Source organism: Eretmochelys imbricata, chromosome 6 (genome assembly GCF_965152235.1).
Source record: "Eretmochelys imbricata isolate rEreImb1 chromosome 6, rEreImb1.hap1, whole genome shotgun sequence".
Lineage (NCBI taxonomy): Eukaryota > Metazoa > Chordata > Testudines > Cheloniidae > Eretmochelys > Eretmochelys imbricata.
Window position 1 is genome coordinate 24790203 of NC_135577.1, and position 27890 is coordinate 24818092.

The window sequence follows — 27890 nt, forward strand, 5'->3', positions numbered from 1 at the left end:
ATTAGGACAGCATAAGGAAACTTATACCCCTGATTCAACCCTGCAGTAATTGTTCTATGAATAAATAGAGAGGAGTGCAGGCAATGTGACATGTTCATGAGCAGTAAATTTATATAACAAATAAATTATGTGCATATGTGGCCTACTCCAAAGCCCACTGAATTCAATTATGTCTTTCCATAGCTTCAGTGGGCTTTGGATCGGGACCTTAATGTTCATGAGAAAGTGCAAACATGCTGCGCAAAATGGAAAATGTTATGCAAAGATGTTTTTTCCCAAGTGTGCAAATTATGCATGTGTAAGTCAGGCAACTATTTTTGAAATTTTGGTCATTACTCTTTTTCCTAGCACATCACAAGAAATAATGGACATGCCCTTGGAAGTGATAAATCCAGGAATACCAACAAATTCATATGTTGTGGTTATTTTCACTATTTGAATGGATATTCATTATAATTTAACTAGCCTAATAAATTGATATATTTTTGAGCTGAGTATACTAGCTCATGCCCTTTGGCCAGTGCCTAGACAAGCCCATCTTCCTACAGATAGTAGACATCACACTCAGTCTATTTGGTATAACAGAAAAGAGAATATTTGCTGGAACTTCTTGGTATTCTTCATTTAAAATTGAAGGTTGAGTACTAAATTTTCATTATTTTTGGTTTTTAGCTACAGTGACACCGACTACACCAGTCTGCGTTCGTGAAGTATGTCAGTGGTCACAATGGTATGATGTGAGCCATCGAGGGCCTGGGATCAACAATGGAGATTTTGACACTTTTGATAACTTAAGAGACAAAGGTTATAAAGTTTGCAAAGCTCCAAAGGCTGTTGAATGCAGAGCTGAAAAATTCCCAAACACACCATTAAATGAACTAGAGCAAAAAGTAGAATGTAGTACAACAACGGGACTAATATGTTATAATAAGGATCAGCATCAAATGATCTGTGACAACTTCCAGATAAAAATCTTATGCTGTAGCTTTGTACCATGTGATTATACAACTCCTGCTACCACAACGCCCGAGGAGACTACAACACCCATCTCAAAAACGACCACTCCAGAAACTACCGTAACCAGTATATCTTCAACAACTACAGCACTACCTACCAGCACAGAACCTAAAACAACTATTCTTTCCACAAGTACCATGACCCCCAAAACTCCTTCCACAACTCCAGTCACAGAAACAGCGAGTGTGTCCACTTCAACTCTTAGAACCACAGCTCCGACAACAACAATCCCTGAAACAACTTCTAGCCCTTCAACAGAAACTGTATATACTACAGGGGAAATCACCTCCATAACACCTTGTAAACCAAAATGCAAATGGTCTGAATGGCATGATGTCCATTTTCCCAGTCTGGACAATAAAGGAGATTCTGAAACATATGATGATATTAGAGCAGCAGGAAAAATGATCTGCAGCAAACCTGAAAATATAGAATGTCGAGCTGAGAAATTCCCAGAAAAATCAATTGATAACATTGGCCAAACTGTCCAGTGCAATGTATCCTTTGGACTTGTCTGCAGAAATGAAGATCAGGAAGGAGTGCTCCAAATGTGCTATAACTATCAAATAAAAGTATTCTGCTGTGATGATTTTAGTCATTGCCCATCCACAACTACAGAAACTACAACTGCAGGCACAACTATCGTTTCAACGGAAACTTCCACCCAGACTCCTACAACTACAGAAACTACAACTTCAACAGTAAGAACTACACCTTCAACCACCACAACAACAGAAACCACAACCAAAGAAGTTACAACAGCTACTCCTTTAACAACCACCCCTGTAGAAACTACAACAATCATAACTATACCTTTCACTACCACAACCACAGAAACTACAACTACTCTAGGCACACCCATTGTTTCAACAGAAACGTCCACACTGACTTCTACAACTACAGAAACTACATCAACAGTAGGAACTACACATTCATCCACCACCAGCATAGAAACTACAACAATCACAACTACACCTTTCACTACCACAACCACACCAACTACAACAACCTCAGGTACTACAACCATGACAACCCCTCACACTACTACTACAATACCAACCACTACGCCAATAACCTCAACACCAATTCCAGACACTTTTACAACTACAACTACTTCACCAACCACTACTCAAACCACCACCACAGAATTTACCACAATAGTAAGTACAACCACTACACCAACAACCACTGAAACTACCACAGCTGCAACTACTACACCTATTTCAACAACAAAACCTACATCATCAATAACAGTAACTACTCCAGCAATAACCACAGTCTCAGAAACTACAACAGCTGTGACAACTGTTCCTATAACAACTCCTGGTTGTTTTAAAGAACTATGTGAATGGTCACAATGGTATGATGTAAGTTACCCAGGGTCTGCTATCAATGATGGAGATTTCGATACATTTAAGAATATAAGAGCCAAAGGATACAAAGTATGCAAAGCTCCAAAGGCTGTGGAATGCAGAGCAGAAAGATTCCCTAACACAGCATTAAATGAGCTGGAGCAAAATGTAATATGCAGCAAAACAGAAGGGCTGATATGTTATAACAAGGATCAACTTCCACCAATCTGCTATAATTACCAGATCAAAATTCAGTGTTGCCAAAATGTAAATGTACCATGCCCAGCCACTACAACGACAGTAACAACCATCCCAACGACTACCCGAATAGTAACAACCACCCCAGCCACTACCCCAATTGTAACAACCACCCCAGCCACTACCCCAATTGTAACAACCACCACCACAATACTAACAACTACCCCAACCATTACCCCAATAGGAACAACCACCCCAGCCACTACTCCAAGAGTAACAACCACCCCAACCATTACCCCAATAGGAACAACCACCCCAGCCACTACTCCAAGAGTAACAACCACCCCAGCCACTACTCCAAGAGAAACAACCACCACAACAATACTAACAACCACCCCAACTATTACCCCAATAGGAACAACCACCCCAGCCACTACTCCAAGAGTAACAACCACCCCAGCCACTACTCCAAGAGTAACAACCACCACAACAATACTAACAACCACTCCAACCATTACCCCAATAGGAACAACCACCCCAGCCACTACTCCAAGAGTAACAACCACCACAACAATACTAACAACCACACCAGCCACTACTCCAAGAGTAACAACCACCCCAGCCACTACTCCAAGAGTAACAACCACCACAACAATACTAACAACCACTCCAACCATTACCCCAATAGGAACAACCACCCCAGCCACTACTCCAAGAGTAACAACCACCCCAACAATACTAACAACCACCCCAACCATTACCCCAATAGGAACAACCACCCCAGCCACTACTCCAAGAGTAACAACCACCACAACAATACTAACAACCACCCCAACCATTACCCCAATAGGAACAACCACCCCAGCCACTACTGCAATACAAACAACCACCCCAGCTACTACCCGAATAGAAACAACCACCCCAGCAACTACAACACCAGTAACAACCACTCCAGCCACTACAACAGTGAAAACCACCCCAGCAACTACTCCAATAGTAAAAACCACCCCAGCCACTACAACACCAGTAACAACCACTCCAGCCACTACAACAGTGAAAACCACCCCACCTAGTACCCGAATAAAAACAACCACCCCAGCAACTACTCCAATAGTAAAAACCACCCCAGCCACGACAAAGACAGTAACAACAAGGACGACAGCAATAACACACCACATTATTACCCATATAAAGACAACAAAACCACCTCAAACAGGACCTATACATCAAGAAACGACTAAAGCAATGCACAGTACAACTAAAGAAACCACATTGGTGAGTAAAACAACACCAGAAAGAACTCCAGTCACAACAACATCAACAATCTCCACAACACTGCCAACTACCACAATTGTAGAAACCACCACTAGTGAAACAACCCAAAGCACAACGACAATTGGTACCACCTCTCTAACTACCACAGAAATCCCCACAACATCGCCAAGACCCACAACTTCACAAACATCTATTTCCTCAACTACAACGTGTCAGCCAATGTGCACATGGTCCAAATGGTTTGATGTTGATTTTCCCTCTTCTGGACCTAAAGAAGGAGACATTGAAACCTACAACAACATAAGGGCAGCAGGAGAGAAAATCTGCAGAAAGCCTGAAAATATTGAGTGTAGGGCAGAAGATTACCCGGACATAAGCATCGACCAGATCGGTCAAGTTGTGCAGTGTGATGTCAATTTTGGGCTGGTGTGCAAAAATGAGGATCAAATTGGGAAATTTAAAATGTGTGTCAATTACAAGGTACGTGTTTTCTGCTGTGAAGAAAACCCTAACTGCCCAACCACAACCAGAAGTATCGCGACCACAACTACACGTACGCCAACAACTACACTCAAAGAAACCACCAGTGAAGTCACAACTTCGCCTAAACCACCAGTCACAAAAACACCAGGAACTACCACTTCTGAAACAACTCCAGTCACTACACCTAAAAGTACAACCAGAAGCACAACGGGCACCACTACTCTGCCTCCCAAAGAAACCACCACAACATCAGCAATCTCCACAACACTGCCAACTACCACAATTGTAGAAACCACCACTAGTGAAACAACCCAAAGTACAACGACAATTGGTACCACCTCTCTACCTACCACAGAAATCCCCACAACATCGCCAAGACCCACAACTTCACAAACATCTATTTCCTCAACTACAACGTGTCAGCCAACGTGCACATGGTCCAAATGGTTTGATGTTGATTTTCCCTCTTCTGGACCTAAAGAAGGAGACATTGAAACCTACAACAACATAAGGGCAGCAGGAGAGAAAATCTGCAGAAAGCCTGAAAATATTGAGTGTAGGGCAGAAGATTACCCGGACATAAGCATCGACCAGATCGGTCAAGTTGTGCAGTGTGATGTCAATTTTGGGCTGGTGTGCAAAAATGAGGATCAAATTGGGAAATTTAAAATGTGTGTCAATTATGAGGTACGTGTTTTCTGCTGTGAAGAAAACCCTAACTGCCCAACCACAACCAGAAGTATCGCGACCACAACTACACGTACGCCAACAACTACACTCAAAGAAACCACCAGTGAAGTCACAACTTCGCCTAAACCACCAGTCACAAAAACACCAGGAACTACCACTTCTGAAACAACTCCAATCACTACACCTAAAAGTACAACCAGAAGCACAACGAGCACCACTACTCTGCCTCCCAAAGAAACCACCACAACATCAGCAATCTCCACAACACTGCCAACTACCACAATTGTAGAAACCACCACTAGTGAAACAACCCAAAATACAACGACAATTGGTACCACCTCTCTACCTACCACAGAAATCCCCACAACATCGCCAAGACCCACAACTTCACAAACATCTATTTCCTCAACTACAACGTGTCAGCCAACGTGCACATGGTCCAAATGGTTTGATGTCGATTTTCCCTCTTCTGGACCTAAAGAAGGAGACATTGAAACCTACAACAACATAAGAGCAGCAGGAGAGAAAATCTGCAGAAAACCTGAAAATATTGAGTGTAGGGCAGAACATTACCCGGACATAAGCATCGACCAGATCGGTCAAGTTGTGCAGTGCGATGTCAATTTTGGGCTGGTGTGCAAAAATGAGGATCAAATTGGGAAACTTAAAATGTGTTTCAATTACGAAGTACGTGTTTTCTGCTGTGAAGAAAACCCTAACTGCCCAACCACAACCAGAAGTATCGCGACCACAACTACACGTACGCCAACAACTACACTCAAAGAAACCACCAGTGAAGTCACAACTTCGCCTAAACCACCAGTCACAAAAACACCAGAAACTACCACTTCTGAAACAACTCCAGTCACTACACCTAAAAGTACAACCAGAAGCACAACGGGCACCACTACTCTGCCTCCCAAAGAAACCACCACAACATCAGCAATCTCCACAACACTGCCAACTACCACAATTGTAGAAACCACCACTAGTGAAACAACCCAAAGTACAACGACAATTGGTACCACCTCTCTACCTACCACAGAAATCCCCACAACATCGCCAAGACCCACAACTTCACAAACATCTATTTCCTCAACTACAACGTGTCAGCCAACGTGCACATGGTCCAAATGGTTTGATGTCGATTTTCCCTCTTCTGGACCTAAAGAAGGAGACATTGAAACCTATAACAACATAAGGGCAGCAGGAGAGAAAATCTGCAGAAAGCCTGAAAATATTGAGTGTAGGGCAGAAGATTACCCGGACATAAGCATCGACCAGATCGGTCAAGTTGTGCAGTGTGATGTCAATTTTGGGCTGGTGTGCAAAAATGAGGATCAAATTGGGAAATTTAAAATGTGTGTCAATTACGAGGTACGTGTTTTCTGCTGTGAAGAAAACCCTAACTGCCCAACCACAACCAGAAGTATCGCGACCACAACTACACGTACGCCAACAACTACACTCAAAGAAACCACCAGTGAAGTCACAACTTCGCCTAAACCACCAGTCACAAAAACACCAGGAACTACCACTTCTGAAACAACTCCAGTCACTACACCTAAAAGTACAACCAGAAGCACAACGGGCACCACTACTCTGCCTCCCAAAGAAACCACCACAACATCAGCAATCTCCACAACACTGCCAACTACCACAATTGTAGAAACCACCACTAGTGAAACAACCCAAAGTACAACGACAATTGGTACCACCTCTCTACCTACCACAGAAATCCCCACAACATCGCCAAGACCCACAACTTCACAAACATCTATTTCCTCAACTACAACGTGTCAGCCAACGTGCACATGGTCCAAATGGTTTGATGTCGATTTTCCCTCTTCTGGACCTAAAGAAGGAGACATTGAAACCTACAACAACATAAGAGCAGCAGGAGAGAAAATCTGCAGAAAGCCTGAAAATATTGAGTGTAGGGCAGAAGATTACCCGGACATAAGCATCGACCAGATCGGTCAAGTTGTGCAGTGCGATGTCAATTTCGGGCTGGTGTGCAAAAATGAGGATCAAATTGGGAAACTTAAAATGTGTTTCAATTACGAGGTACGTGTTTTCTGCTGTGAAGAAAACCCTAACTGCCCAACCACAACCAGAAGTATCGCGACCACAACTACACGTACGCCAACAACTACACTCAAAGAAACCACCAGTGAAGTCACAACTTCGCCTAAACCACCAGTCACAAAAACACCAGGAACTACCACTTCTGAAACAACTCCAGTCACTACACCTAAAAGTACAACCAGAAGCACAACGGGCACCACTACTCTGCCTCCCAAAGAAACCACCACAACATCAGCAATCTCCACAACACTGCCAACTACCACAATTGTAGAAACCACCACTAGTGAAACAACCCAAAGTACAACGACAACTGGAACCACCTCTCTACCTACCACAGAAATCCCCACAACATCGCCAAGACCCACAACTTCACAAACATCTATTTCCTCAACTACAACGTGTCAGCCAACATGCACATGGTCCAAATGGTTTGATGTCGATTTTCCCTCTTCTGGACCTAAAGAAGGAGACATTGAAACCTATAACAACATAAGGGCAGCAGGAGAGATAATCTGCAGAAAGCCCGAAAATATTCAGTGTAGGGCAGAACATTACCCAGACATAAGCATCGACCAGATCGGTCAAGTTGTGCAGTGCGATGTCAATTTTGGGCTGGTGTGCAAAAATGAGGATCAAATTGGGAAATTTAAAATGTGTGTCAATTACGAGGTACGTGTTTTCTGCTGTGAAGAAAACCCTAACTGCCCAACCACAACCAGAAGTATCGCGACCACAACTACACGTACGCCAACAACTACACTCAAAGAAACCACCAGTGAAGTCACAACTTCGCCTAAACCACCAGTCACAAAAACACCAGGAACTACCACTTCTGAAACAACTCCAGTCACTACACCTAAAAGTACAACCAGAAGCACAACGGGCACCACTACTCTGCCTCCCAAAGAAACCACCACAACATCAGCAATCTCCACAACACTGCCAACTACCACAATTGTAGAAACCACCACTAGTGAAACAACCCAAAGTACAACGACAACTGGTACCACCTCTCTACCTACCACAGAAATCCCCACAACATCGCCAAGACCCACAACTTCACAAACATCTATTTCCTCAACTACAACGTGTCAGCCAACGTGCACATGGTCCAAATGGTTTGATGTCGATTTTCCCTCTTCTGGACCTAAAGAAGGAGACATTGAAACCTACAACAACATAAGAGCAGCAGGAGAGAAAATCTGCAGAAAACCTGAAAATATTGAGTGTAGGGCAGAACATTACCCGGACATAAGCATCGACCAGATCGGTCAAGTTCTGCAGTGCAATGTCAATTTTGGGCTGGTGTGCAAAAATGAGGATCAAATTGGGAAACTTAAAATGTGTTTCAATTACGAGGTACGTGTTTTCTGCTGTGAAGAAAACCCTAACTGCCCAACCACAACCAGAAGTATCGCGACCACAACTACACGTACGCCAACAACTACACTGAAAGAAACCACCAGTGAAGTCACAACTTCGCCTAAACCACCAGTCACAAAAACACCAGGAACTACCACTTCTGAAACAACTCCAATCACTACACCTAAAAGTACAACCAGAAGCACAACGGGCACCACTACTCTGCCTCCCAAAGAAACCACCACAACATCAGCAATCTCCACAACACTGCCAACTACCACAATTGTAGAAACCACCACTAGTGAAACAACCCAAAGTACAACGACAACTGGTACCACCTCTCTACCTACCACAGAAATCCCCACAACATCGCCAAGACCCACAACTTCACAAACATCTATTTCCTCAACTACAACGTGTCAGCCAACGTGCACATGGTCCAAATGGTTTGATGTCGATTTTCCCTCTTCTGGACCTAAAGAAGGAGACATTGAAACCTATAACAACATAAAGGCAGCAGGAGAGATAATCTGCAGAAAGCCCGAAAATATTGAGTGTAGGGCAGAAGATTACCCAGACATAAGCATCGACCAGATCGGTCAAGTTGTGCAGTGTGATGTCAATTTTGGGCTGGTGTGCAAAAATGAGGATCAAATTGGGAAATTTAAAATGTGTGTCAATTACGAGGTACGTGTTTTCTGCTGTGAAGAAAACCCTAACTGCCCAACCACAACCAGAAGTATCGCGACCACAACTACACGTACGCCAACAACTACACTCAAAGAAACCACCAGTGAAGTCACAACTTCGCCTAAATCACCAGTCACAGAAACACCAGGAACTACCACTTCTGAAACAACTCCAGTCACTACACCTAAAAGTACAACCAGAAGCACAACGGGCACCACTACTCTGCCTCCCAAAGAAACCACCACAACATCAGCAATCTCCACAACACTGCCAACTACCACAATTGTAGAAACCACCACTAGTGAAACAACCCAAAGTACAACGACAACTGGTACCACCTCTCTACCTACCACAGAAATCCCCACAACATCGCCAAGACCCACAACTTCACAAACATCTATTTCCTCAACTACAACGTGTCAGCCAACGTGCACATGGTCCAAATGGTTTGATGTTGATTTTCCCTCTTCTGGACCTAAAGAAGGAGACATTGAAACCTACAACAACATAAGAGCAGCAGGAGAGAAAATCTGCAGAAAACCTGCAAATATTGAGTGTAGGGCAGAACATTACCCGGACATAAGCATCGACCAGATCGGTCAAGTTGTGCAGTGCGATGTCAATTTCGGGCTGGTGTGCAAAAATGAGGATCAAATTGGGAAATTTAAAATGTGTTTCAATTACGAGGTACGTGTTTTGTGCTGTGAAGAAAAGGTAAATTGTCCTGTTACAACCTCAGTTTTGTCAACAACGCCCACACGAGTAACCACTCCAACTGTCTCAAGTACACAAACAGGAACAACAGAAGTAACCATGACAACTACTCACTGTTTTTGCCAAATTGAGGATGCTGTTTTTGCACCTGGTAAGTCTTTTACAATCCATGAGAATATATTTAAAATAGATTTTTATATCATGTTTGAGTGGGTATTTTAATTAAAGTACAGATTAGAATTTTCTAATTATATTAAAATTTTACATAGTCACATTTAACTAATGCAGTTTTTTCAATCATTATTTTATGTTTTTTCTTTGTATATTGTATTTTGTGTATTCTAATGGTTGTTTTTTTATAGGTGAAATTATTTACAACAGAACAGACAAGGATGGATGTAATTTTTATGCCATTTGTAGTAAAACATGTTCAGTGGAGCGATTTAAGGGACCATGTAGCTCAACAACTCCAGCAACAACAAATACACCGACAACTTCAACATCTAAACCAACTACGACTCCCACTACAACAGTTAGTTCAACCACTAAAATTGAGTGTCCTGATGCTAAACCTCCCAGAAAGGTATTGATCTCTTATGATCTTGTTCAGGCTTGAAATTACTTTTAATAATAATGGGGCTCGCAGGAAAGAACATTATAAATTATTTGAAACTGAAAGACCATGTATGTTTTTAAAATAATTCTTGTGGTAGATAATGTGCCCCCGTTTGTGCAAAATTGGTATAAACTCTTGTAGGACAGCCTGGGTATTACATGTTAATTTGTGCAACCTGGTATCTGCAAATTGCAAAGAGAATTAATCTTCCAAAATATTTTATTGTAACTGAAGTGGATAGCTCTTTATTCTCTCCATTCTGTAATGGCCAGTCTTGCCTCTTCTGTACACTGGAGTAGGGGATGGGGATGCCTCTTACTCCTGGGGTATATTAGCTCTACACTGGACTGATAATTCTTCAGTATACTCAAGATAGTGTGGAAAACTGTTTCTGGGCCTACTTTACACTGTAACCCACAGAGAAGCTTAGGGTGTGCTAATAGGTGACCAGGTGTCCAGTTTTCAACCGGAACACCCAGTTGAAAAGGGATCCTGGCAGCTTTGGTCAGCATCACCGACCAGGCCATTAAAAGTCTGGTCTGCGGTGCTGCGGAGCTAAGGCAGGCTAGTCCCTAGCTGTCCTGGCTCTGTGCTGCACCCTGGAGATGGCCAGCAGGTCCGGCTCCTGGGCAGGCGGGGGCATAGGGTTCCACTCACTGCCTCCACCCTGAGCACTAACTCCACACTCCCATTGGCCGGGAACTGTGGCCAATGGGCACTGCAGGCAAGAACAGCATGCAGAAATGCCTGCCGCGCCTCCGCCTAGGAGCAGGACCGGCTGGCTACTTCTGGGGCGCAGCACAGAGTCAGGACAGGCAGGAAGCCTGTCTTTGCCCCCCCACCCCCCCGCTGTGCCACTGACCGGGACTGCCGGAGGTAAGCCTGCGCCGCAGCCCCAAACCACTGCCCCCCCGACCCCCCCCAAACCCAGAGCCCCCACCTGCTCCCCAAAACCCTCATCCCCAGCCCCACCCCAGAGCCCACACCCCCAGACCAGGCCCTCATCCCCTCCCACATCACAACCCCTTGCCTCAACCCACAGCCCCCTCCGGCACCCTGAACCCCTCATCCTCAGCTCTACCCCAGACCCTGCACCTGCAGACGGAGCCCTCATCCCTGTGCCTTGACCAACATCCCTTTGCATAACCCAAGCTCTCACTCTTTCTCATGAAGATCTTTGGGCGGTAGTATCATACATGTTGCAAGGGCAAGGGGGCAATATGATTTCTCTGGGTTAAAACACACCTTCAAAATTACCTCTGCAGCCTTAGTATATGTGGGAATTTAGGGGGATGTCACTTCTCCCCGCTCTGATCATCATTAGGGAGAGATCTCTCATGCTGACATGGGTTGCTCCTCTCCTGACTGAGGTATAAAGCAGTGGAGCTCTCCAGGCTTTGTTGCTCAATTAAAGTTCACACTGGCTGAGTCTCAACAGAATCTTTTTCTCACATATGAAAAATAATGGAAGTTCTGTGCATGCACCAGTACGCTGGTGTCATCTACAAGGATTCTGTCAGGAAATGAGTAGGGTCACGAAGTCCCCTCCCCTTGCCACAGTCCAGATTTAGGGCACGTAGAGAAGCTACAGAGCTTCCCCTGCCCTCTTCAGAATTCCTGGGGTACTGTGTGTCCAAGAAACCTGATTATGCTTTGGAACACCAGATGGAACATTACCACAGAGCGCCATACTGCCAGAGTTTAGTCTTAAAGTTTTTTTGTTTTGTTTTTTTGCCATTGACACAAAAGTTATAGGAATATTATCATAAGGCAGAGCAGAACAAATGCCTGTAGACACAGCTGCCTAACCCTTTCCATTATAACTGTCTGTTTTCAGTTTTTTATAAGTTTCAACATATTCCTTGATTAGCTGCTTTGGGTTGAATTGTTTTAGAAAGTTTGAGCAAAGACAATTCCACTACTGCTCATCATTTTGTAGTGTAAAATGTACTGCACGATAACGGTCACCAAAATTTCCAAAACGTGGATGTCAAACATTAGAGAGAAGAAATATATCATAAGAAACATAACCACCCAAACACTGCAAGCATCATAACATTTTGGAACTAAAAATCTGTATAAAGCTCAAACCTAATTGTAAGCTCTTCTGACACCAGTTCCGTTTTTTTTTTTAAATAGATAGGTGAAACATGGAAGATATCCAACTGTACCACTGCAACTTGCGAGGGAAATAACAAAGTTGTTATACAGCAAATAAAATGCCCACCTGTAAAGAAAATTACCTGTGCCAATGGATACCCACCAGTAAAGGTCTTCAGTGAGGATGGCTGCTGTTACCATTATGAATGTGAATGTAAGTGACAACTAAATTAAGGAAGAACATCACTGAAAATATACAACACACTTAAATGGAATATATGGGGATTTGTTTTTCATGGTTCCAGGGCTATCTAGAAGGTTGTGTTACTGGCTTAACTTTCTAAATTCTTTCTTGTAGACTTATTTTAGTCTTAGAATCTACATTTTTCCTCTTTACCAGGTGTCTGTGGTGGCTGGGGTGACCCTCACTACATTACATTCGATGGAACCTATTACACATTCCTTGACAACTGCACATATACCCTTGTGAAGCAGATTACCCCTAAATATGACAACTTCCGTGTTGACATTGACAATTACTTCTGTGATGCAGAAGATGGACTTTCCTGTCCTCAGTCCATTATTGTTTACTACAAGTCCATGGTGGTAGTGCTGACACGTGAACTCTATAATGGAGTGATGGCTAATAAGGTAAAATATAATTCTTTGAAGTTTTTTGCTGTGTTCCTATTAAATTTCCTATTTCAGCAAAACAGAAATAAGGTGTACCGGCATTTGTCTGAACCTCATGTGAAATATTGAGTGCGTTTATGTTCATTATAGCACAGAAATGCTTAGGCAGAGGGCATCATAGGATAAAAAAAAATTATGCCAATTCTCAAGAAGCAAACATATAATAGAAAGTTTAGGGAGCTAGAGCTATCCTTACTGGAAAATTAGAAAATTATGGAAGAGGTGGATGCATTTGACAGAGTTAAATTTCCAAGAGTGAGGAAGTTCAAAAACTAGGGAATATGTGGTATTGTAAAGTATAAAAGTAAAGTCACCAAATAAAATTAATAGGCAGCAGGTTTAAAACAAATAAAAGGAAGTATTTCTTCACACAATGCACAGTCAACTTGTGGAACTCCTTGCCAGAGGATGCTGTGAAGGCCAAGACCATAACAGGATTCAAAAAAGAACTAGATAAATTCATGGAGGACAGGACCATCAATGGCTATTAGCCAGGATGGGCAGGAATGGTGTCCCTAGCCTCTGTTTGCCAGAAGCTGGGAATGAGCGACAAGGGATGGATCACTTGATGATTACCTGTTCTGTTCATTCCCTCCGGGGCACCTGGCATTGGCCACTGTCAGAAGACAGGATACTGGGCTAGATGGACCTTTGGTCTGACCCAGTAGGGCCATTCTTATGTTCTTAGTAAGATTAGATTATGAGTTCTAGCATGAGTCACAAACCCATGGAGTATGTTATTGAGGCAGGTGAATAAAGCAAGATATTCTGGTTTTGGAACTGATTAAGACACAGTCTTTTGTAAGGGCTGGTGTGGAAATTACTTGCTCCTGGGGGACTTCTGTCTGAGGCAAACTCATATATTGTGTGCAAAAAATCAATACAAAGGGGTACAGATATACACCAGAAAACCAATTCTCCCTTAATGGTGCAAACCAACACTCACTCCACGTTAGTTGGCCAAATGGGGATCTCCCCCTGAGTATGGAGATCTTTGAATAGCATAAAGCCCCCCTAATAGCTGAAGAAAAGGGGATGAATGGTTGAAGAGAAGGGGATGAACTAGAGCATCCATTTACCCCAGTAATCCTAAATTGCTGTTGGCAGTTGGTGAAAATTAGAAGTGGCCTCATGCTGCCCTATTTTATTTTGGGGACTGACCTGGCACTCAGATGGCTCAGGATGGTGGGAGGGGAGATGCAAAGGTGTGTGCGTCTCGCCCCCATACAGAGCTGTGCCAAGCACTCATAAGCCCCTGTCAGGGACAGGATAGGGCAGTGTCTCTCAACCTTTCCAGATGACTGTACCCCTTTCAAAAGTCTGTTTTGTCTTGTGTACCCCCAAGTTTCACCTCACTTAAAAAATCAGACATAAAAATACAAAAAAAAAAAGGAGTACTTGTGACACCTTAGAGACTAACAAATTTATTTGAGCATAAGCTTTCGTGAGCTACAGCTCACTTCATCGGATGCATTCAGTGGCACTGAATGCATCCGATGAAGTGAGCTGTAGCTCACGAAAGCTTATGCTCAAATAAACTGGTTAGTCTCTAAGGTGCCACAAGTCCTCCTTTTCTTTTTGCGGATACAGACTAACACGGCTGCTACTCTGAAACCTAAAAATACAAAAGTGTCACAGCCCACTACTACTGAAAAAGTGCTGACTTTCTCATTTTTACCATAGAATTATAAAATAAATCTATAGAAATACAAATATGGTACTTACATTTCAATGTATTGTATACAGAGCAGTATAAACAAATCATTGCCTATGAAATTTTAGTTTGTACTAACTTCGCTAGTGCTTTTTGTGGAGCCTGTTCTAAAACAAGGCAAATATCTAGGTAAGTTGATGTACCCCCTGGAAGACCTCTGAATACCCCCAGGAGTACCCATAGCCCTGGTTGAGAAGCACTGGAATAGGGCATATTGTAAAATGTAGCCCAATGATTCCCAGTCAAAACAGAATGGTACTTGAGGGATCTGCAACTCTCCCTCCTCCATCCCAATCAATGAGAAAAGAGTTAAGTTCCTAACATAGAAATAATTCCTAAAGAACAATATCACCAACCAAAAGTCCACACTTTTGTTAGCACCTGGAATTTGTATGTGGCAAATGTGAGTAACAGCTTAATTTCAAGAGGAAACAAATCATCATATAAAAATGATGGGTAAAATGTATATTTCAATATGAGTTCCAGGGGCTCTCCCTGAGCTAGACACCCCTCATGGTTTAGTCCATTATGATTATACAATAATGACAGGGTTATAACAGAATAATGGCATGAATCTTGCTGCAGCTTAAAAAATTACGGCCTAGTCATTTTCTGTAAGGAAAAATGCCTACAAAAAGACGCAAATGATATTTTCACTCTTTATATTTGGCCTTAAAATAATGTGTATTAGCATAGAGCCTGCCCACATGGAATATGACTAATTGCATAACAATGCTAATTGAACAGGACCACTCTGATAATTAGTCCCACAACTAAATCACTCGGGGAGTATAAAGCAGCACAAGAAAGGAAAAAAACCAATATGAGTTATTATTATAAAATTCTGGTGTGGGATATGAGGAACATGGGATATGATATCATAAAATGACATGATTATAAATATTAGTAAACAAATTATTTTAAAATATGTGTCTAACAAAAGAGACTCCTGCAATTACATAATTTTTAACCCTATATGCAGATTATCTTCAATAAAATGATTGTCAAACCAGGCTTCCAGAAAGATGGCATTTCTGTTTCCATGCTTGGCATCAACATGGTTGTTGAAATACCTGAGATTGGAGCTACCATCACCTTCAGTGGGTTGATCTTCTCAGTGAAACTCCCATTCAGCAAATTTGGCAATAACACTGAAGGACAGTGTGGTAAGATAGATGCATTTAATCCTCCTCTTCTCACTCTCCCTATGTTTATTCCCTGAGCCAGATAGTTATTCAAGCTTACCATAGACTGAAATTCCTCAAAAGTAAAGTAAATGGATTTAGGTGAGAATTTGGATCTCATCCATTGTTACTTTTTTATATCACTTCTATCTGCTTCTAACAAATAGGTTCAAATGCTTAATATTTCAATGACCTGATTTTTGTCTTATCATTTTAACCTTACATAAACAATTATTAAGTAAACTCAAAAGAAATGATGCACTTTGAGTATCAAGCTATCTAAACTTACAAGGAGTTTGATCCATTCACTATGCATACCAGTTTTGAATTTGATATTAACGTAATGTGTTATGCACTTTGTCAGTGGCTCACACCCTTCTGATCTGGTTATGTTTGGTCTTCCAGGTACATGCACAAACATTAAATCAGATGACTGCCGTTTGCCAAGTGGTAAGATCATTCCTTCTTGTACCCAAATGGCTCCCTATTGGAAGGTTGACGATGGCAAGAAGCAATACTGTGTAGGAACACCAACACCATCACCACCAAGACCCAGCACCCCAACTCCAGCTCCCACCTGTCCCCCTTCTGCTCTTTGCAAGATAATTTTGAGCAAGTAAGATAAAAAAATGAATTATTTTACTCTTCCTTAACTAAGCAAAAGTATCCAAAAATCCTATAAAATGATGGAGATAAGAACTAGATCCCCATCAAGCCCTTATCAACAAATACAGGGCCAAATCTAGGGTGGCCTTATGCACACGTCTGAAGGCCAAACAGCTGTGTGACAGCTGCAGAGGGGGGCAAATACAATAAGTCCTCTGCAAGTGGAAACCACATACTTGTTTACACCAAGGAGATCTCCATGATGATTCCACAGGTCTCTGAGGAGAGGGTATAGAGAATGTCAACAAGTCAGGGGCCTGACAAGTAATAAAACCCAAATCTTCTGACTTGCAGTTATGTGCTTTAACCACAAAATCATCTATCTCCCACATGCTTTCCATGACACATCTATCCACACCAAGTTATATTTTTCAAACAGTAACATCACTTTATATTTGTAAGATGCCTGATGAGTCTGGTTTATGAAAACGTAGACAGAAAGACAGACGCCTTTCCCCATAAAAAAATCTAAAATGTGTGTATATTGTACATAAAAAATGTTCTACATGATGGTTTCAGACTTCTCAGCCTTTCCATTCTGGAGTCTTTCTTCCACGTTTGTGCCCACTTTTAAAACAAAGCTGAGTTAAATTTCAGACAGAAACTCATCTCAAAGGAGAAGGACAGTATGCTCACACTATGATGTTCCTCTTTGACAAGAATGGATTTTGTATAGCAATGGTGGGAAATGAAACTTTTTTCTTCTCTATTGTGTTTAAAGAGTCTTTGAAGAATGCCACAAGGTGATACCACCACAAGATTTTTACAAGGGCTGTGACTTTGATGCATGTTTCATGACCAATACATCCATGCAGTGTTCCAGCTTGGAGATATATGCCACTCTGTGTGCCACAAGAGGTGTTTGTATTGACTGGAGAGGAGAGACCAAAGGCAAATGCCGTAAGTACTGCAGCATTAACAAATACATGTGTTAATGAAATAGTAACTGGAGGCTTGTTCAGTAAGTTGGTCCTGCATCTCACACTTACTCAATGTATTTAATATCTCTATAAAAACATGAGCAGGTCTGTCTCAGTGGTTTAGTGGATAGAATATGGCAACATTAATTCAGATGATCCAGATTTGGAACAAACTTTGGATACCTAATTCGCAAATGGTAGTCAGCACGGAGCATCACAGAGGTGATACTGTAAAGGTCACATTCTCATCTCAGACCAATGTAAATCCAGTGTAGCTTCAGTGAAGCAATTGAAGCTATTGTGGATTTACACAGGTAACACTGAGACTAAGAATCTAGCCAGCTGTGTTTTGCGAAAGGTAAGCTACTACTTCGCTTCATTGTAGCACCCGCTTACTCGTTACAGGAGAGAACATGAGATTTCAGAGAGGGGAAGAGAGGATTGGAAAATTACTGGTGGAAAACGATGATACAAAATGAAGGGATAAACTAAAATTCTTACATCCCAACTCAGTCTAGCTCAGGATCGTTACTCACCATTTCACTGAGTGGTCTATTGACAGAAACACAGAATGAATGTGGGAGGGAGGTGGGGGCAGGGGGTTGGAAAGACCACTTAAAAACCTGGGACCTTACATACATGGGACCTCTTTTGACAAAATATAACCCAAACTGAAATGCAATCTCTTAGCTTTTTAACTGTGTTATATTTTCCCCTTCCCATACAGCATATAAATGTCCAGTGGACAAAGTATATAAGCCATGTGGGCCTCTTAATCCTGCTACCTGTGATTCAAGGTATGGAAAGAACATACAAGCAAACCATTTAGTTCATTGTGTCCTTATGGATTTTTGTCACTTAGGATCCTTTATTATCCACAGTGAATAATTCATCTGGTGAATTTTGGCATTTTTCATTAATAAAATGTATCATTATTCAGCCAGATCTAGTAATTAATGAAGAATGTAACCTGTAATTCCTATTGCTTCTTAAAAGTACTGAATAATTTTCCCTCTTCACATGTATCCATCATCTAAATGCTGTGACTTCCTGCACAGATTGCACTTGGCTGTTTAACTGTGAGAGAACTGTACTCTAAAATATGCCTCTTTCCACTCTAGGGCTATTCACCACAATGGCACTGGCCTAACTGAAGGATGTTTCTGCCCTGAAGGACAGTTTCTCTTCAATGAAAACAGCGGTGTTTGTGTCCCACACTGTCGTAAGTATGATGTTTTTTACTTTAGGGGTAGATACGGCTCTGGACTGGGAGTCAGAAGGCCTGAGTTCAAATCCCATCTCCACCACTGACGCTGGGCAAGTCTCTCTAGTTCTTTAGTCTCCCCATCTGCAAATTGGGAATAATAATAGTTATCCTCCTTTGTGAAGCATGCTGAGATCTCCTGATGGAAAATGCTTTATAAGAGATAAGCATTGTTGTTGTTTATCTAAGACTTGATCCAATGTCCAGTGAAATGAATGGGAGGCTTTCCACTGATTTCAGTGGGTGTTGGATTGGGCCCTTGACAGTTTTATACAGAATGCTGAATATGGTGAATATTGCTTATGAAAGCAAGAAATTAATAATGCTTGCTAATTCCAGACCTGCTACTGCTATGGCCCATGCAAGATTCCCATATACCACTCTGCCAAAGCATCTCAACCCTGCCCTGTAGCACTCCTTCTACAGTGCTCCGCCTCTTCTCAGCACAGACTGATCATCATAATTGCCAGTTTGGTTATTTTATGGTGTGGCTAAATGTGCACTGATAACTGGGCTCAGAATTCGTTTCACTTATATGACCTTAATTACAGCCATTGTATTCTGAAGTGAAAAACGAATACATTATATTTGTTCTACCATCTTCCCTGCTCCCACCTTATTGGTTCTTTTAATTTTAAAGTGTGTCCTCAGTGTATTATGAACCTGTGAAACATTCAAACTGACAAAAAGGTATATCTGATGTGTTGTTTTCCATATTTATCTGAAAATTTGCCCACCTTTCATCTCTGAAGAATTGCAACAATGTTTGAATGAATCTGTCAGCCCTCTTCTTCTAGGATTTATCTGCAGGCTTTTTCTGGCTGCAGTCGCCTGACCCAACCTTATCACATTTATTTCACATCACCTCAGTAGCACTAATGTTAATATCTATCCTTTCATTTTTGTCAGGTATCTGTATAGGACCAGATGGACTGCCCAAATTAGTGAGTACTGCAATCAGTATGTTTTACCAAATATAGATTGGTGAGCCCAAGGAACATTTCGGGGTTTATGAACATGGGGTTTGACAAACATTTTAACAGATTTTGAGGAATATTTATTTTTGGAAAATACGTGTCCCTTTTAAATTGTAGAAAAAATATGCAAGTGTCTGAATTCTGGAACCCTGTGTAATTTTATGAGTGACTAAATTATAGATAATGGGTTCATCCATTTCTAATCTTTGCATTACATTCTAAAAATACAAGAAGGACAAATAGCAGTCCTAGAGGACCAGAATATTGGTTTCCCTTATTTTCTGGAATTTGGCATGCAAAGTTTATTAGAAATGAAGGGCTGGATGGAGGAAAAATTAGTTATAGCTAGCAAACTTTGCAGTCCCAATTCTTTAATTCCACCTAATTTCTACAAGACCCATTTTATAACCTGACATATAATGCCGTACCTGATATGAGAATTTTGTTATGCATTCAGAGCACATATGGGTGTTCCCTATGCTCTTTCAATTGTATTTCTTGTACCTTTCCCACAATTTCTAGGAATTAACAGATTTATGCAAGGAAGGTCATGCTCAGATCCTTTCAGTAACATATGGGGTCCTCTTCTAAGGATTTTCAGAGTTTGAGGTTCCCCGATAAAGATTAGTCTAGAAATGACATAAACATGAATGATGCTGATGCAGCTATGCATAGCTTTAGCCCTGAACAAGCTAACTCGTGCAAATAGTCTGACTCAGTTCTAAACAATTTTTTTTAACAGCCTGGAGACCAGTGGAAAAGCAATTGCCAGAACTGTGTTTGTGACAAGGACACTCTTATAGTGCAGTGTACAAAACAACAGTGTAAACCACTCCCACCAGTCTCTTGTGATGACCCAGGGTTTGTATCTGTGCAGTCACTGACACAAGAAGACCCATGCTGTGTCCAGACTGAATGCCGTAAGAATTCTCTCAGCTCTTCCATATGGAAAATACTGTATATATTGTGGGGAACTTCTGAGACATCTTTTCAACATTTAATTTTTACTTTACTTTCTTCATATAGTGCCCACTTGTCCCCTCATGACTCCCACACCTTTTGCATAGCATTTACAAGATGTCTGAAGAGAGCACCTTTTAAAAGAAATACATTTCATTTCCGAGAGAAAGAAAAAAGTATTTCACCCACACAGGGAAAGCATGCCTACCAAAAAGTCATTTGAAATTTCCAATTATTTTAACTGTTGGAAGAAAACAAACTGTACCATCCCTAATAAGTAAATAATACCACCAGCAACAAAATCTCTCTAATATCACCTCATCCCACCAAAAAAACCCCACTATCACCAAAAGTTCTAAGCTATTTCACAAAATCTCTAGAACTTTTACATACTGCAGTAGAAGTTTTATGAATTCCTGAAAGTCACCAGATTCTCCATCCCTATAAATTTTCCCTTTCAAACTTGTCTCTGACTAGAGAGAGAAATTTCCACTAATCCACTCTTCTGAGCCAGAACATTAAACTTCTTGTTTTAAGAATTAAGGGTAAGAATAAAGCTCATTAACTTTAAATGAGGCTTTACAGAGGTTCTTCTAATCCCATCCTCATGCTTGCTCACAGAACTATGGTGCCCATTGAGGAAACTTCAGAAGTTCTTGTTCATACAGTACAGAATCTTCTGTACTTAACTATGTTGAACTCTTTGTTTTCTGTCTTACATTACATAGGATGTGACACTAGCAAGTGCCCTGAATCAGTGGCCAGCTGTCAACCAGGATACGAGTTAATCCCAGAAGTATTAAATGGAAATTGTTGTACTATCTTCACATGTAGTAAGTATTAAGCTCTTCTTTTGTGAATTATCCACACCTGTCAAGATGTTAAAGAAAGCAGTCTGAGCAGCACAGTGTAAAGAAGTTACATTCTGTTGTATTTTGTCGACAAAATGACTGATAGCTTTTCGTGTCTTTCTGCTTCTTTTAAAAAATTATATTTGCATCACACTGTGTTGTTTTTTCCCCTTACAGAGCTAATACCAGGCTGTGTAACCAATGGAACTTTCTACATGGTATGTTCATATGTTACTTACTCTAACACAAAACTAATTAGTTTGCAGCGCCTAACACAATGGGGTCCTGGCCCATGACTGGGGCTCCTGGGTGCTACAGAAATAACAAATAACCACAACAATGTATTAGAACAAAAATTGTTTCAGAATCCTAGCAGGGGCCTGAAATGTATATTCTTTGCACAAAGGCTGAGTTAAACATTGTCCATTACTTCATCAAAAAAACAACATTCCATCACCCTCTGCATAAGCATAAGGAATTTGCCCCAAGAAAAATAAGGTACTCCTATCATCAACACTGGGACTCTGGTTAAATAAAGTGGGTCAAATTTTCCAGTGTGATTAAAGAATTTAGTACAGTATTGCCAATCTGTGAGATCTGTACATGAAGCAGTTTATTTTTAGTGACTATTAATACTCCTCCTTTGACTTTGTTTAGCCTGGAGCTGTCATTCCAAAAGGTACCTGTGAAAACTGCACCTGCTCTGCTGAAGTAGAGCCAGACAGTCAGAGAAACATTATTGACTGCCAGCCCATTCCATGTGACACAGAGTGCCCAGTGGTGAGTGCCGATTTTTGTCCCATCACACACAATTTAAAAACCTGCCTGAGAGGAAGTGAGCGTCCTTGACTCAGTGCAATTCCTTTTTAATTCCATTATAAACAGGGCTATACATATAAGATGAAATCTGGACAGTGCTGTGGTGAGTGTGTACAGGAGGCTTGTGTACTGAAGATGGAGGATAACACAGTCCATGTGCTTCAGGTAACTATTGCTTTTAAGGTTTTGTGAATTCCATTCTCCTTCCTTCCCCTTCTGTCCCTGTGTTTATCACAGTCGCTCACTGGGTCGTCTCTCATGTTAGATCTCACTCCGTGCTTGGCCAGTCCCCAGCACAATGGGGCTTCCATTCTGATTGAGGCTTCTAGGAGCTACTGCAATAATAACAATAGCTTTCAGAATTCAATGTTAAAAGCAATGTAGATGAAAATACTGGGCCGGGCTTTGCCCTCGGTATGAAAACACAGCACTCATTGCTCTCAATGGGAATCATTCTCACGTATCAGAGGGCAGAATCTGGCTGCAAGTGGCCAATCACACTTGGAAGCTTTATAATATTTCTGGGACAAATCCTGGTGTCAGTGAAGTCACTGGAAATCTTTGGTTTCAGCGTAGCAGCCGTGTTAGTCTGTATCTGCAAAAGAAAAGGAGGACTTGTGGCACCTTAGAGACTAACCAATTTATTTGAGCATAAGCTTTCGTGAGCTTCAGCTCACTGCATTGGATGCATTCAGTGGAAAATACAGTGGGGAGATTTATATACAGAGAGAACATGAAACAATGGGTGTTACCATACACAGTGTAACGAGAGTGATCAGGTAAGGTGAGCTATTACCAGCAGGAGAGCGGGGCGTAGAGGGTGGGGGGGAACCTTTTGTAGTGATAATCAAGGTGGGCCATTTCCAGCAGTTGACAAGAATGTCTGAGGAGCAGTGGGGGGAATAAACAGGGGGAAATAGTTTTACTTTGTGTAATGACCCATCCACTCCCAGTCTCTATTCAAGCCTAAGTTAATTGTATCCAGTTTGCAAATTAATTCCAATTCACTGTCTTGAACAGTATTAGGGTTTGCTCCACTGTGTATTTTCTCAAGATATCTTTACAATGGGCATGACAGGTCATTACGGATAAACACATCTCCAGCACCGGGTTCACAAGTATATACACTTTTAATACAACTTGAGGACCATGACGGATGATGAAACAAAGAGACTCTCCACAGCCAGTTTGTCTCCCTTCCAAGCCAACCTATACACTCACCACAGGTTTCTTGGTATCGCTAATTCTTACTGCACAATTATGGATTGGCTGTAAATCAGCGGTAGTTGAACAGGGGGCAGGTGAACCCATTATTAAAATGATTTTGAAAGTGTAAAGGTAGAATTATCGTCTCCTCACACTTTTAATGAACTGGGCTTTATTATTTACACAGCAGTAGCTATGCTGCTAATATGACAAAAGCCCTCAACAGGAACTCCCCTGATTTAGCCCTCAAGGTCTGTAAAATTTGCTTTTTGCACAATAATCACACTGCCGTAGATAGTATGAACAGAAAGGGTTGTTTCAAGACACACTGCATAGATTTCTATTCATTTTTTACAAATGTTACTTACAGGCTGGAAAAGTCTGGCACGAGCCCGGTGATAACTGTACCTTCTATGAATGTGAACAAATTGAGGATCAGTTTATCCCTGTCACTGTACGGAAAGTCTGTGGAACCACGGACCTAGAAAACTGCAAACCGGTAAGTACTACTTAAATGTTCCTCTAATTCTCACGTTTGTTGCTTGGGGAAGGATAGGCAAAAACAGCAGGACCACTGTGTCCAAAGATTATACCTGGACCCCAGTATTATGTGGGATGCAATTCTAATTATAGCCTTTTCAAATATGGTCCCTTTGAATTTGACTTGAGCCCCAGTGATGTGCTGCACTGGATTACAGAGCATGGAGTAGAGAACAGAACACACAAAAAGGAGTGGGATTTTCAAAAGTGCGAAGTAATACAGGCGCACAAGTTCCATTGAAAGTTAATTGGCCGTGTACTCCTAAGTCACTTAGGTGCTTTTGAAAATGCCACCCAATGAGACTAAGTAAGGTGAAGGAGAGTACATTATTTTGAAGGGGAATTGACTGAAATAAAGCCATCCAACTCAGTCAAGATTTTGGGATGGACTGAAACCAGGGCCACATAGGTGGAAGGTCAGTATTCTATTAACTATGTGACCAATGCTGGTTTAATCCCTTACTTGCAACACACTAACTTCAGTCACTCCGAATTTCATGTATCTGCAGCATGCAGTATTTAAAAGTTGGGTTACTATATACGACATTAGAATGCTTAACTCGGAGAGTAGAAAGAGAAAATGAGCGCCACTTAGTGCCTGTTACTGATGCAGAAGTTGCCCCTCACTGGAATACCATCAAGCTCCCCCAGCCCTGCTTCGAATCAGCATCTATCTCAATGCAGATCTCTTGCTGGCACCAAGGAAACTTGGGAAGCAGGGAAAACCTCCAGGTTGGTACATACACTCCAATTCTGAATCATTTCCCCCTATTTCTGCATTCCAGGCTGATATCAAGCTAAGTGAAGATGGCTGCTGCAAAATCTGCTCACCGAGCCATAAAAGTAAGTCATGCTAATTCTGTGGCGCAAAGACAAAATACATGGTCTAAATAGTGCTTTGGAGCATATTAGTCACAATGGGTGGCAGGTGCACACATATATTGGCTGAGCTGATGTGATCTGAGGCATTATGCCTGTGTAGAATACGTTTGGGCACTTTGCCTTCTGCTGGGGCAAGAGAGGGGAATAGGGAGTGGCTGGGAAAAGAACATTCCCAGCACACAGTACAGCTCCTTTGAAAACGTATAGTATGAGCTTCTCCCTCCCCACTGCTAAATGCTAGCCATTAGGGGGAAGGGGCAGGGCCATGCTCACGCTCCAGCATACCTGGACACGTTCTCTTCGAAGGATAGACTGACACGCCAATCATGGTAGCCGGCCGTGCATTTAAGAGGTGCCAGTGGCAACATTTTGTCTGGGCCATGCACCGGTGCTTAAGGGACAGGGAGCCACCGTTTCACCATATGTAATTAAACCAGGTGAACACATGACGTCAGCTCCACCGCTCTGTTTTCTATCAATAGCTGCATATGGTAAACAAACATATTTTCAATTATTTTGCCTGTATTACTCCAGTTTGTGGACTGCATAGTACTACCACTGTCATCAGTCACAATGAATGCAACTCTTCTGTGCCCGTTGAACTAACATACTGCGAAGGCAACTGTGATGGTTCTTCAATGTAAGTGGCTACAAGCTCATTACTCACTCTCCTTGCGTATGATTGTCCCTGTGCCCTCTTGGCATTCATTCATTATATTGGTGGCAGGGAGCAAATTATGCATTTTTAATGCATCCAATATCCACCTAACAAGCAGGTGTTTGTTTCTGCTGCGTTGAGTTGGATTTCTGATACCTGCTATGTTACAAGATGTTAATTACCTTAAGATCCATCAGTTTTTACTAGATGGAAGCTTGGTGGTACAGCGACAAATGGCTTTAACCTCTGACACCCTGACTTCAACTCTTGCCCATTTAAAAATGGGGTTGCTAGTCTCATCCTAGACATAATTTGTGCACTGACAATGTGTGACCTTGGCTCAGTCATTTAGCCCCTCTGTGCCTCAGTTTCTCCATCTGTATAATGTACATAATAATATTTAGCCACCTTTGTAAAGCACTTTGAGATTTTTGGTTGATAATGCACAGTATTAATGTAGGGTAAGATTCTGCCACTCTTCCATGCAGCACTAACTTCTTCTGCAAATAGTCTCACTGAAATTATATTTCACCACAGTATTGTCACAGTAATAATGTCAAGCCGATTGCTTCCAACAAAGAGGCACCATATTTGGTGATATCTAGCAATGAGGGTGTATTTTGTTGTTGATTTTGCAGCAGTATTTCTAAATCTTTCTTTCTTGTTGGCTTTGTTTTGTGGCCAATCAGGTATTCCCTTGAGGCGAATGTGATGCAACACACGTGCAAGTGTTGTCAGGAGGTCAAGACCAGCAAACGACAGGTGACCCTGAGCTGCCCTGATGGAAGCACCACTGATTACTCATACATCCACGTGGAGCAGTGCGATTGTGCGGGCACAGAGTGCATCCCCCAAACCCTTCCCACCACTCCAGCACAGCAGCAGGAGCAAGAACAGCAGCAACAGGAACAGATCCAGCAGCAACAAGGGCAGTCCTAGAACCAGGAGCAGAACCAGAAAAATGAACCAAAACCAGGAAGAGTAGACTATAGACTGAAATAAATCTTTTCACTTTTTTTCCCCTAATAATAAACAAGTATCCAAAGCAGCTAGAATCTTGGACATATGGATGAAATTCCTGTATACAGCCTAGAAATTTCTGTTTCCTAATTATTTCAGCTTCCATTATCAATGGGTCTCATTGCTTTGAGTGTCTTCTTTTAACTTGAGAGGTGCAGCATTAGGAAATCTTGAGGTTTGTTTTTTCTCGGCGATGCTATATGACTGACAGCTTTTCCTTCAATAGGGTGGAGTGGTTGGAACTATACTCTAACTATTTCCACGGCACTTTTAGGAAGTCCTTGATGTAAACTATAGTCTCTTTTTGGCTTGAAATTTTCCCTGTGGTGATTCTGATACTGACTGCCCAAGGCCAAGCAGCCAAACATCACTGCGTCGTTAATAATTTTTCACTAGTCACAGTCATTACAATGTGTCCCACACCCACCTGACACTGACTAATCATTGCATTGAATTAGACAACTTTTAAAATCCCCTTTGATTCCAGTTCAGTTAGGCAGTGTCAACAATTCAAGTCCAGGAAAAACACAGACTATCGCTCTCACCTTCCTACCTTTTTGTTTGTTTGCTTGTTTGTTGTTTTAGCATTAAAGAGAGTTTAGGTTATAGTAACTGCATCTTCTCAAACTTTAAAGATACTGGGGGGTTTTGTGGTGTTGTAGGAAAGAAAGGAAGGAAGAAAGAAACTCTATCATACAAGGCTGCTGCAGACTATCCTATGTTTACATGAGATCATCAGCATAGTAAATGAATGAAAATTTGGATTTTTGTATTATTTGTTTTTGGTTAACTGTTTACAGAAGAAATATATTTTTTGCCAAAAGGGGTAGATGAAGGATTTTTGTAAACAAAAGTAATAATAATAGTAATATAAATTCTTTCCTAGGAAGCTGAGATTTTTTTAAAATGTTGTATCATTGCTATTTATTTTGTTTCTGGGAAAAATAAGTG

The 27890-nt window shown here is 41.6% G+C and overlaps 1 protein-coding gene across 1 annotated transcript in view; it reads left to right on the forward strand.

Moving 5' to 3' along the window:
- Positions 1–26858, forward strand: part of MUC5AC (mucin 5AC, oligomeric mucus/gel-forming) — a 78165-nt gene extending 51307 nt beyond the window's left edge. Inside the window, 19 exon segments of the mRNA XM_077819944.1 lie at positions 673–1076; positions 1686–1800; positions 4030–10020; positions 10232–10452; positions 12625–12799; positions 12986–13236; positions 15975–16158; positions 16582–16792; positions 17564–17742; positions 18490–18559; positions 18884–18984; positions 21692–21796; positions 21992–22032; positions 22472–22594; positions 22700–22798; positions 24210–24338; positions 25165–25222; positions 25796–25901; positions 26609–26858. Of these exon segments, the coding sequence (XP_077676070.1) occupies positions 673–1076; positions 1686–1800; positions 4030–10020; positions 10232–10452; positions 12625–12799; positions 12986–13236; positions 15975–16158; positions 16582–16792; positions 17564–17742; positions 18490–18559; positions 18884–18984; positions 21692–21796; positions 21992–22032; positions 22472–22594; positions 22700–22798; positions 24210–24338; positions 25165–25222; positions 25796–25901; positions 26609–26858 (8813 nt within the window).
- Positions 26859–27890: the final 1032 nt, after the last annotated feature.